The sequence below is a fragment of the Gossypium hirsutum genome, chromosome D10 (genome assembly GCF_007990345.1).
Source record: "Gossypium hirsutum isolate 1008001.06 chromosome D10, Gossypium_hirsutum_v2.1, whole genome shotgun sequence".
NCBI lineage: Eukaryota > Viridiplantae > Streptophyta > Magnoliopsida > Malvales > Malvaceae > Gossypium > Gossypium hirsutum.
Genome location: NC_053446.1, coordinates 57909619 through 57921680, shown reverse-complemented (window position 1 = coordinate 57921680; position 12062 = coordinate 57909619). Strand labels below are relative to the sequence as shown.

At 39.4% G+C, this 12062-nt stretch overlaps 2 protein-coding genes across 2 annotated transcripts; both read right to left on the bottom strand.

Annotated features, from left to right (window-relative positions):
* Positions 1–813: 813 nt before the first annotated feature.
* Positions 814–1572, bottom strand: LOC121222099 (secreted RxLR effector protein 161-like). The gene has a single exon (XM_041102005.1). It carries the CDS (start codon positions 1570–1572, stop codon positions 814–816), a length of 759 nt encoding a protein of 252 aa, XP_040957939.1.
* Positions 1573–9856: 8284 nt separating this feature from the next.
* Positions 9857–11839, bottom strand: LOC107915194 (caffeic acid 3-O-methyltransferase). Its single transcript, XM_041103399.1, has 4 exons — positions 11384–11839; positions 10542–10852; positions 10400–10464; positions 9857–10329 (listed from the first exon to the last, which is right to left on the bottom strand). The coding sequence occupies exons 1-4, from the start codon at positions 11809–11811 to the stop codon at positions 10033–10035; spliced, it is 1101 nt and encodes a 366-aa protein (XP_040959333.1). The 5' UTR covers positions 11812–11839; the 3' UTR covers positions 9857–10032.
* Between the last annotated feature and the right edge of the window lie 223 nt (positions 11840–12062).

The following is a 12062-nucleotide window of genomic DNA, read 5'->3' as shown; positions in this document are numbered from 1 at the left end:
TCGGCTTGTCGGGGTTCTTTCCCAGTGAGATTAAATCACCCCATACCATTGCTATTCTTTTAAAAGACTCGTAATTCCAGCAATTTAACGGAACTCCAGCCACATCTATCCATGCTACCCTCTCTTCCACCATTGTAAATTCCAACCAAGGTTTGATTGAAACAACGAACTCTCGCAAATGACCCCAATCGTTCTGCTTCACAATCCCAAACAGCTCCTCGTCTGGTAGGTCGACCAAGAAGAATCTACCTTGGATTCTTCTGATTCTAATCTGCCCTAATCCTACCTTTGTGATTCTTTCTTATAGGTTCTTAATATTGCAGCAGGTAGCTGTCTCACCCACCACACATCTTTGTAATTTCCATAACTTTTCCTCTTCAACGTGTCCCTGAACCGCAATAAAATTTTTCTATGTTCTAACGTCGTCATTCTCTGTATTCGTCATTCCAAACTGACTCTTCAAAGAACATTCGCCTCTTTCCACTCTATCATCAACTTTTAATTTTTCATATTCCTTTTTTTCCATTTTTCCATTGCTCCCCATAACCACATTGTCTTCTCCTCGTCTTTTCTTCTTCCATATTTGACTTCTTCCTTTGAACTTTGCTAAGTCCACCCTGTTAAGATATGAAATATACTAATCTTTATTAAAACTATCTTGAAACCTCAATACAGTATTGATGTTTATTTATAGAAGATGAATGTTAAACTACTCTAACTAACTTTAACAAAAGAAGCAGTAGTTTATTCATTAACTAACTAACTAACTGATTATAGTTCTAACACTCTTCTGGTTCCGTTTGAATTTTTTTTTCAACTTTGATCACGCAGCTGAACTTGTAAATCCTGTCGAAAACCAGCAAACTGTTTTGGAGGTATGGGTTTTATGAGAACATCAGCTATATGTCTTGCAGAGGGAGCAAAATTCACCTGTAGAGCACCTGCAGTTACTTTTTCTCGTATGAAATGATGGTCAATCTCAACGTGCTTCATGCGAGCATGATGTGTTGGATTGGCGTCCATAGACACAGTAGAAGTGTTGTCACACCAGATAACTAGTGTTTGACATAGAGATACCGCGACTTCATCTAGCAACTGCTTAATCCATAATAATTCAGCAACATAATTAGCTAAACTACAATACTCAGCCTTAGAAGACGACCTGGATACAACTGATTGCTTCTTGGAACACCATGCAACTGGATTGGAGCCAAGATAAATCACATACCCCTTGGTAGACCGCCTATCTTCAACTGAGGCAGCCCAATCAGCATCCGAGTAACCCACCAACTTACATTGTCCTCTTGAAAAAAATAAACCATGATCCATAGTCCCGATGAGGTACCTCAGAACACGTTTTACTGCTTTCCAATGATCATTACTAGGAGAATTCATATATTGACTTAGTTTGTTAACGCAAAAAGCCAAGTCAGGACGTGTTACACAGAGGTATTGAAGCATGCCAGCTGTACTTCGATATAGCTGACCATCAGCAAACAATGAATGACCATCAGATGCAACAAGTTTTGGGTTACTCACCATAGGCGTTGGAGTGGGTGCAGCTCCAGTCATTCCAGTTCTTTGAAGAATCTCTAAAACATACTTTCTTTGACTGAGAAACAGTCTCTGAGGTATGTGATGTACTTCTATCCCCAAGAAGTAGTTAAGTTACCCCATATCTTTGAGCGCAAATCTGTCGTGTAGTAAACGAACGACTGTATCTATCTCTTCAACAGAACTTCCTGTAATTACAATATCATCAACATATGCCATAAGCAATAGCAGATGTCCAACAGAAGAGCGGATGAATAGGGATGGGTTTGCTTTTGAAGCACGAAAACCAAGATGACAAACAAGATGTTGCTTGAGCGTCTGAAACCACGCACGAGGGGCTTGTTTCAGCCCATAGAGAGCTTTGGTCAATCTACATACAAGTGTTTTCCCATTAGCTCCTTTAACTTCAAAACCAGGATGTTGCGACATATATATTTCCTCTGTCAGATCGCCATTAAGAAAGGCGTTATTCACGTCAACTTGCCTCAGAGACCAGCCATGCATAACTGCAACAGATAGAATAGTTCTGATTGTTGCTGCCTGAACAACGGGGCTAAATATGTCTCGAAAATCAAAACCAGGATGCTGAGAAAACCCTTTGGCCACTAAACATGCCTTATGCCTCTCCACAGTGCCATCGGCTCGCTTTTTTACTTTAAAGAGCCATTTGCATCCGATGATCTTTTGATTTTCAAGTAGAGGACAGAGGTCCCACGTCTTGTTGCGAAGAAGAGCCTGCAACTCCTCCTGAACAGCTGTTTGTCAGCAGCCATGTTGCATGGCATCATGAATATTAGTAGGAGTCTCAGTGACCTCATGACTAACACTACTAAAATATACTTTTGGTTTAAAGATACCCGCTTTGCTTCTGGTAGTCATGGCATGTGAATTGACAGGCAACAGACGAAACTCAGTAGGAACAGAAGAACCAGTTGAAGAAGACTGATGCAAACTGGTGCTTAACCGAGAACCTTGGTCAGGGTTGGTACTGCCAAAAAGTGAAGTATTATTGAAGGAGATCATTGGACTGAGCTGTCGAGCTGAAGTATTATGAGACACGGATGGAACTGAAACAGTTGGTCCAAAACGGAGAACCAGCAACTTGGAGCTAGAAGAGGAAATAATAGGTTGAGGAGCTGTCGACTGAGAGTGACTCTGTTTGAATGGAAACACTCCTTTATGAAAAGTAACATGGTGCGAGATATAAACCTGACCATCAGTTGCCTGACAACGATAACCTTTATGACTAGGGGAATACCTTAGGAACGCACAGAGACTGGACCTATACTATAACTTGGAGGTATTAAATGGTCGTAGATTAGGGAAACACAAACATCCAAATACCCGTAGAAATGAGTAGGTGGGACGCTAATGAAACAACTTTTCATAAGGTGATACTCCTAATGGAGAAGTGGGCAACCTGTTCACCAAGAAAACAGCACTACAGAATGCATCATTCCAGTAGGTGATGGGTAGACCTGCATGGGCCATCATAGAAAGACCAGCTTCGACAATTTGCCTGTGTTTGCGCTCTACCAAACCATTTTGCTGCAACGTATATGGACATGTGACACATTGAATAATGCCATGTTGTAATAGATAACCATTCAAAGCTTGAAATTCTCCACCACCATCGGTTTGCAAAGTTTTCAACTTGCACCCTAGAAGTCGTTCAGCCTGTCTATGAAAAATAGGAAACACACTAAGGACCTCTGACTTTCTTTGTAGGAAATATACCCATGTATATCTCGAATAGGCATCTGTAAATGCAACGTAGTAGCGAAATCCATTGGATGTGACTAGAGCATGTCCCCAAACATCGGCAGCTACGAGTTGTAGTGGGGCAGTATATTCAGAGTCAGAATGAGAAAAAGGTTGCTTGCGTTCTTTTCCTAAATGACAGGCAGTACAACAAGTAGAATGTTTATTTTCAACAACCGAAATATTACATTGAGTCAATGCTTTCTTAAGTGTGGCATGATAAGGATGCCCTAATCTATAATGCTAAACATCAAACGGAATCATAGTACTGGCAGTTAAACATTGAGCTAAGGACATTGTTGATCCAGGAGCATTGGAATGCAGTTTGTATAATCCGTCGCTTACAGAGCCAGCAAGAAGAACCTTTCTCGTTTGTAGATCACAAACTTGGCACTGTGTAGGATAAAACTCAAAAATCACGTTATTATCCTTGGTAAATTTTGAAACAGAAAGTAGGTTTTTAGTTATGCCAGGAACATGCAGCAACGACTTCATAAGCAAAGGTCGCGACCGAGTAATTAAGGACGACTGGCCCATGGACATAACACGAAGAGCTGAGCCATTACCCACATAAACTTTACTTGGACCATTTTACGGTAGAGTTTCACTGATTAACGCCCCCGAATTTGTCAGATGATGAGTGGCTCCGGAGTCAAGATACCAGGCATTATCCACCACCGTTGCCAGAGTTGTAATAAACGCCTGAGACTGTAGAGGTGGAGAAGATGCGGAGACCTGGGACATGTTACCATGCTGTGGAGAGGTATGAAGAAACAGATTAGTCCAGTTAGGAATTTGAGTATGTGGACAATACCAACCTGAGGAAGCATTCTGAGTCACTACAGGTGCAGGAGCCATCCAAGATGGAGTCGAATATCCTGCTCCAAACATACCCAGATTTGCTTGAGGGATCGGAGGAGGTCTGTAACCTATACTTTTATATGACGCATCAGAGCGATGGTAACACCGGTCAACAAGATGACCAGACTTCCCACACAACTGACACTACACTCTTGATCCATACGAACGACCACGCTCACGTCCTCGGTTATTAGAAGAGGGACGATAGTCTGGTGTGGATACATTCTCATTCACAGTATTTGGTACTTGACTAGATACCAAATTTGCTGAACTAGGAGCCTCGCATACCACAACCTGCTGTCGTGTTTTAGCATCAAGAAGAATGGTTCCTTGAACCGTATATGGAACCTGACTGGGGGTGATAATCGTGATAACTGATTCATATTCAGGTGACAAGCCATTAAGAATGGCAATGATTTTCATAAGAAAATCTTTCATAGAGAAATCTCCTTTCCGTTGTGCATGTAAAGCTCTCCTGTAAGACATCAATCTAGATGTAGTCTTGCTGCCATATAGAGTAACAATGGCATTCCAGATTTGAGCACTGGAATCCATACCAATAAGATGTGGCAAAACCCTCGGACTCACAGAAGATAACAGCCAGGAGGCTAGAGCACAGTCTTGTTGCTCAAACCTAGCAAACTCCGGATTCTCCTAAAGAACCCCAGTTGGATCCATAACCTGTTGAGGCGGAGCAATCGTGCTCAATTCAAGAAAATGCTGAAGTCTGTAGGTTTTGAGTGCCAAAAGAATCTGCTGACGCCATAACAAATAGTTATTATCATCAAGCAATACGCTAATCTTCTTGGTTGAAAAAAAAACGACTATCAACAATCTCATCAGCAAGATTCGTCACCATTGTATGAGCAGCGGATTGCATAACAGACAGACTGGAAGGCAAGTCCATCAAACTCACAAAACTACAAGAAGCAATAAACCTCTGATACCATGTTAAGATATGAAATATACTAATCTTTATTAAAACTATCTTGAAACCTCAGTACAGTATTGATGTTTATTTATAGAAGATGAATGTTAAACTGCTCTAACTAACTTTAACAACAGAAGCAGTAGTTTATTCATTAACTAACTAACTAACTGATTATAGTTCTAACACACCCGTAGTCAATTTCCAATAATCACAAAACCATTTAACCTACTTATCACCCTTCTTGTGTCACGAACTTGGAGTTTTCCCACACATCCGTGCGGCCTTAGGCAGTTTCTTGGCTTAAAAACGCCTAAGTCAGCCTAACTTCCACCGATAATGGATTCAACCGTAAAAACGCCTAAGTCAGCTCAACTCGCAACAATAAAGGATTCAACAGAATTTCCTTAAAGTTTTCACGAAGAACAGCGGAAGAACGAATTAAGAACGATCTTTGAAAGATGAACAAAAGCAAGAACGCTTGAGAGAAAAGTTTGAGTAAATGCTCTCAATTCTTATTCACAAAGAATAATGAAACAATTCAGGAGTGAGTAAAAATGAGGGGGAGGCTCTCTATTTATAGTTGAGCTCCCCCAAAACCGATGGCTACAATTAAAAGCTGTATTCAATTAGGACTCTAACTTTACAGAATTAGAAGCTGTGTACAATTAGAACTTCTAAGACTATTTAGTCCTATCTTCATTATCGGGCCCATCAGGCTTTAATGTGACAGGCCTGTCCAACAGCTCTTTGAATCGGGCCAGTTCTCGTAGGCCAAATGATCCCCATCTGAGCAACAGACCTCTATTGGATGCATTTGGTGCGCTTGTCACGGGCTTTGAACTGCGGTCCGTGACACTTGCATCCACCCATTCTCGCAACGCCCTCGTTGCGACTTCTGAATGGCACTGACTTGATTCGCCTCGGTCTCGTCTCGTCGCCTTAGCCTTTCCCTTTCTTTGGGATTCTTGCCTCGGCTTCTGTCGCTTCTTAACTCGAGCCGTCCTGCTCGTCGCATTTACTCTAGTCAACTGTCCCACATGCATCGCTTCTTTTCCTTTAAAGTCTGATGCACCACCTACCTTTCCCATAGGTGGAAGCCTTGTCGATGACTCGGCTAACTCTGATACTTCACTCAACTTGAGCCTAATTGGTCCCAGCTTCACTGTTTTCATTGCAACTTTATCCGCTAAGTTAGATGACAAACTCACCTCTTCCTTGGGTGGAAGCCCCTTCGACGACTCACCAAGCTCAGACGTTGCGTTTCTTTTGACTCCGGCTTGCTTTGGACAGTTCCGCAACTCATGCGGACCACGGCACAAGAAGCACTTAACTTGCTTCTTTTTGCTCCTCTTTGCCCTCTTGGCTTCGACTTTTCCCTTGCTCGAACCAAGCTTCTTGGGCTCATTGTCTGCTCCATCGTTCCCCTCGATGACAGACTTCTTCGGACACTTCCGCAACCTATGCGGACCATGACACAAGAAGCACTCCACTGACTTCTTCTCGCTTTCGGCCTCCTTGGCTTCGACACCCCTTGCGCTCGAACCAAGTACCAAGGCCTTACCCACCGGCTTCTCCTTAAGTGCGGATTTCTTCAGACATTTATTCAACATGTGTGGACCGTCGCAGAGAAAGTATTTTAGCTTGTCCCTTTTCCTCTTGGGTTTCTTCTTCCCAACTCGTGGTTTCCCATTACCACCATTGTCGCCGTTGTCATTGCCATTAACTCTATCTTCCTTGTGATCCATTTCACATACGCCCCTTCCATCGGACTTGGAAGACCCAAGCTTGTCTTTCCCTAGACCAAGCTTCACCACGGACTCAACTACCGTCATGGCTTCCGACAGTTTTTGGACACCTCTTTGTTCCACCTCCTGTCTGACCCACGGCTTCAATCCCTTTTGAAAAGCAAGCAATGCTTCTTCATCGGTCACATCTGAAATTTGGAGCATGAGTTCCTTGAACTCTTGAACATACTCCCTCACTGTGCCCCGTTGCATTATCTCTTGCAACTTTACCCGAGCTTCTTCCTCGGTAAATTCTGGGTAAAACTGTCCCTTCAACTCGCATTGGAACTCTTGCCACGTCCCAATCTCACCTTGCCTTTTATCTGTGGTCCTACCTCGCCACCATAAAAGCGCAATGTCAGTAAGAAACATTGAAGCAGTGTTTACCTTAACCGCATCCTCCATGATGCCTTTGGCACGGAAGTAGTTTTCCATTCTCCACAAGAAATTGTCCACATCACATGCAGACCTTGTCTCCAAAAACTCTTTCGGTTTTGGGACATCCTCATTACTGAGTGCTGCATTTGCCACTCCTTTCCCCACGGCTGCTTGACACAAGGACAGCTCTCCCTCGAGCTCCTCTATTCTTGTGCTCAAAGCCTTCGTCGTGGCCATTGTTTCCTCCTTCAAAGCCATCATCATGGCTTCGAGAGCATCATTCCTTTCCGACAGCTTATCCCTGTGTGAATTAAACAACTCGTTTACCTTGTCCATGGTGGAATCAAGAGACATCTTTACATAGTCTCTGGACTGCTCCTCCCAGTTTGCTATGCGATCCTCGACCCCATCGAGTGCCTCCTTTACATCCGCCATGGATCCCTCGAGTTTACCCACACGTTCCTCTACTGCCGATATTGTCTCCCTCAAAGACTTCCTCGCTCACCTTTGTTCAAACTCTTCTTTCGACATCCCAACGGTGCCTTTGAACCAACAACTCGAATATTACTTGGTTCAAACCTTGGCTCGGATACCACTTGTCATGGACTTGGAGTTTTCCCACACATCCGTGCGGCCTTAGGCAGTTTCTTGGCTTAAAAACGCCTAAGTCAGCCTAACTTCCACCGATAATGGATTCAACCGTAAAAACGCCTAAGTCAGCTCAACTCGCAACAATAAAGGATTCAACAGAATTCCCTTAAAGTTTTCACGAAGAACAGCGGAAGAACGAATTAAGAACGATCTTTGAAAGATGAACAAAAGCAAGAACGCTTGAGAGAAAAGTTTGAGTAAATGCTCTCAATTCTTATTCACAAAGAATAATGAAACAATTCAGGAGTGAGTACAAATGAGGGGGAGGCTCTCTAGTTATAGTTGAGCTCCCCCAAAACCGATGGCTACAATTAAAAGCTGTATTCAATTAGGACTCTAACTTTACAGAATTAGAAGCTGTGTACAATTAGAACTTCTAAGACTACTTAGTCCTATCTTCATTATCGGGCCCATCAGGCTTCAATGTGACAGGCCTGTCCAACAGCTCTTTGAATCGGGCCAGTTCTCGTAGGCCAAATGATCCCCATCTGAGCAACAGACCTCCATTGGATGCATTTGGTGCGCTTGTCACGGGCTTTGAACTGCGGTCCGTGACACTTGCATCCGCCATATTGCTGAATCTCACAAATCCAAATCTTTTCCCTTCCTTACTCCTTTTCGCTGGTATAAAAGCAACTAAAACTTCCCCATGAAACCTAAACATCACCCATAATCCCTTCCAATGCATTGACAACGGGATATTCAGCACAAAAACCGTCATCGGAGACATAACTCTTTTCTATTGGGTTGTATTTTGTTTTAGCCAAATATTATAAAGCTTAAATTCGACTTAAAAGATACTTATAAAAATATTTTTTATAATTAAATTTAAATAATTTACAAACGCTAATATTTCATTTACACCTTAATATAAGTTGAATTGAAAATTGCTTGTTGAACTTGAGAACTTAGACTTTATCCAAAAAAAATAATGACTTGTAAAACAAAGTTTGGGTTTCTTTATCCAAAAATTTTGGCCATTTTTATTAAGATTTTGGGCATTTTCAATTCAATTCTTGGGTGATTCTACAATTCAATTTTTATTCTATTTTTACTTACCCTGATTTAATAATGAAAACAGTGATTTTTTATTAATTTTTTTGTTCATGATTTCTTGTAAGTATGAATTTTTCTAATTTTTTTTTCTACTTTTCGTGTTTTTATTTATGAATGTTTACCTTTTTTATCTTTAATTTTTTCTTAATAATTGAATGAATCAATTTAACTCAAAGACACCTAATTTGACTTTTTTTATTCCTTGATTTTATAAAAAAAAATTGAAACCACAAAAACATAAATTTATCAAATCAAACCAACTAAAAACAAAATAAAAAGGATAATGATCATCAAAGTCCAATCATTCAGTTCATAACATTACGAAAAATAAAAGTGTAATGATGTTTTTAGCTCTTCAACTTAAAAAAAAAAATTAGTCATTCACTTCAAAATAGATGGATATACAAGTAGATTGACATGTCTTCAAGAGAATGATTCGGCGTTCTTGCAGAATGGAACCATGTAATACTAGGCACGATATAGATCTTTCAAAAAACAAGGCTTTTTTCGAATAAGCCAATTCATTTGGGATCTGGCAAATCCACTTTTTTTCCTATTCAAAGATCAGCACTTTGTCTTTGTGTTTTTATTGTTAGCATTAATTATTTTTTAAAATTTTTAAAAAAAATTAAAAATTAAAAATTGATATTTGTAATTTTTATATTTTTAAATAATTTTAATGATATTTAATTTTAGAAAATAGTTTTTATTATTTTTTGAATTTTTAAAATTTAAAAAAATTAATTAAATGTTGACGAGTCACTCATTTAGCAATTCACGTGTATGCAACGTTAGCAAAGTAAAAAAAAATAACTTTTTCATTATTTTTAGGTGATAACAAAAAAACGCAAGTTTAAGAGCTAAAAAAGACAAAAAAATATTAAATGAAGGACCAAAATTACTTTTTCATAAATTTGAAAGGCAAATAAGTCATTAGGCCGAAAACAAACACTAAACCCTTGATTATTTAACCTAACCAGACACATCGTATCACCATGAAAGTTAATCCAAATTCCAAACCTAATAACAATAATAATATTGTAATAATTAAATTCATCATTTATGGAGTTCCATAACAGCCACCACATTGAAAACAAGGCACTTGAGTTGAAAGCTTGAAAATCCAGCATCCATGGCCATGGACTTGAACTGCTTTTCAGTCCTTTGCTTTGCAACAAATTTCGTAGCCATATAGAGATCCATTTGATAAAGAAACTTAGCTGCATTGCTTCCCTCTGCTTCCTCAAACATCATGTAACTTATTACTATCACCTTCCCTTTCTCTTCCAATGCTTCGTAGCAGTTTTTTAGGAGTTTTAAGCAATGCTCATCATCCCAGTTGTGAAGCACTTCCTATCATAAAACACAAAGAAATTAACAGTAATACAATCGTAAAGTTTTGAATCCATCTATGCATATCTACCTTCATCATTATGGTATCTGCTTTGGGAACAGTTGAGAACATATCTCCTCCTACATGCTCAATGTCTGCATGATATCAAAGATCAACTTGAGAGCCAACTTAATTCAATTCACATGAGTTTAAAGTAGGGTTATATAATTACCAGGGAAAGATGGGGCCTGTTGTACAACATGAGGCAATTCATAGTTAATGCCTTTAATGGAAGGGTATTTGGAGATGACCATGTTGAGAGTAACCCCATATCCACCCCCAACGTCTACCAAAGTAGTTACCCCTTGGAATCCATTGTATCTCTCAAGTATTTTCTTCATTATTATCTTCGAAAGATTTGTCATTGCGGTGTCATGTCTCTTCGCATTTTCTGGATTTAAGCTCTTATATTGATATGCTGGCATACCATGCACTTTCTCAAAGAGATTCCCACCTTCAAGGACCAGATCTTTGAACCGTAGCCTATATATAATAAAGGATTCAAGTATACATATGGAAGTTAAAAAGCAATTTTACATACTTTAATAATTCTTTTTGCAATCAATATTTTTAATAATCCAACTTGTTTGCAACTAGAGGATTGTACATTTTGTCCATATTTTGACTCAAATCATAGAATTAAATTTTGCCAACTTAAATTATAATTTGTATTGTTAATTTATATCGAATTACTCTTTAGGTAAGTCTTACAAATGTAATAAGTGTTCCGAATTATATAAATAATTCTTACATGTATTGTTATCATAATTGTTTTTTCAACTACAACTTAACATACAATTAAAAAGCATTAAACAAATTATTAAACTTATTAATATAATTATACTTTATTTTATCAAACATTTAAATTTTTAAATCAATTTAAGAAAATATAAATTGAATTTGGTTATAGTTAAATTTGTATATTATAATTATATCTAAAATATTTTAGATATTGGAATTCAAACCAAATTAAAATCAAATAATTATGAAAGAGAGTATTAGAACTCAACGTACCAGACTTCAATGTCAACCTTGTTGCTAGTAAAAGCAGCCAAAGATCCATTATGTTCGTCATTAACAAAAGCTTTACCAGCCAAAGTAACCCCATACACTCTTTCACCATCTTCTCCATTACCCGCACCGGCATCGAGCTTTCGCGAAACGCAAGTAACTAAACCATGGCAAGCAAGGAGCCGAAGCATGCGATCGAGAAGGGAAGGCGCGTCGGGATTCTTCGCACGAATCTCCGACGCGATCTGGTTCGAAGAAAGCTTCACATCAGGACCTGCCTTCGTTAATATATCGAAGACACCGAGCTGAACTGCGGCATCCAAAACATAAGAAAACATGTGGGAGCTTCGTAAATACCAAGCATAACCGAATGCTTCTTCTTCTTCGGACATGGCGTACGAGGAACTCAGCTGATTCACGAGTGAATTCATTTCTTCTTCTTTTGGTTGATACCGGAAGAAGCTCTTTTACCCTCATTTATATTATAGTCTGTTGATGTGATCAAATATAAAGGCCAACTAAAAGGACAAAGTTAGTGAAAGACAAAGTCCGAGATTCCAGCACCACGCTTGAAGACAATTAATTGACTCAAAAGGAAAGGGTGTATTTCCTCAGTATCATGATGTCATCCGTAGCATGATGAAGCTTCCGGTCAACGATTGTGTGCCCTGGAATAATGTTG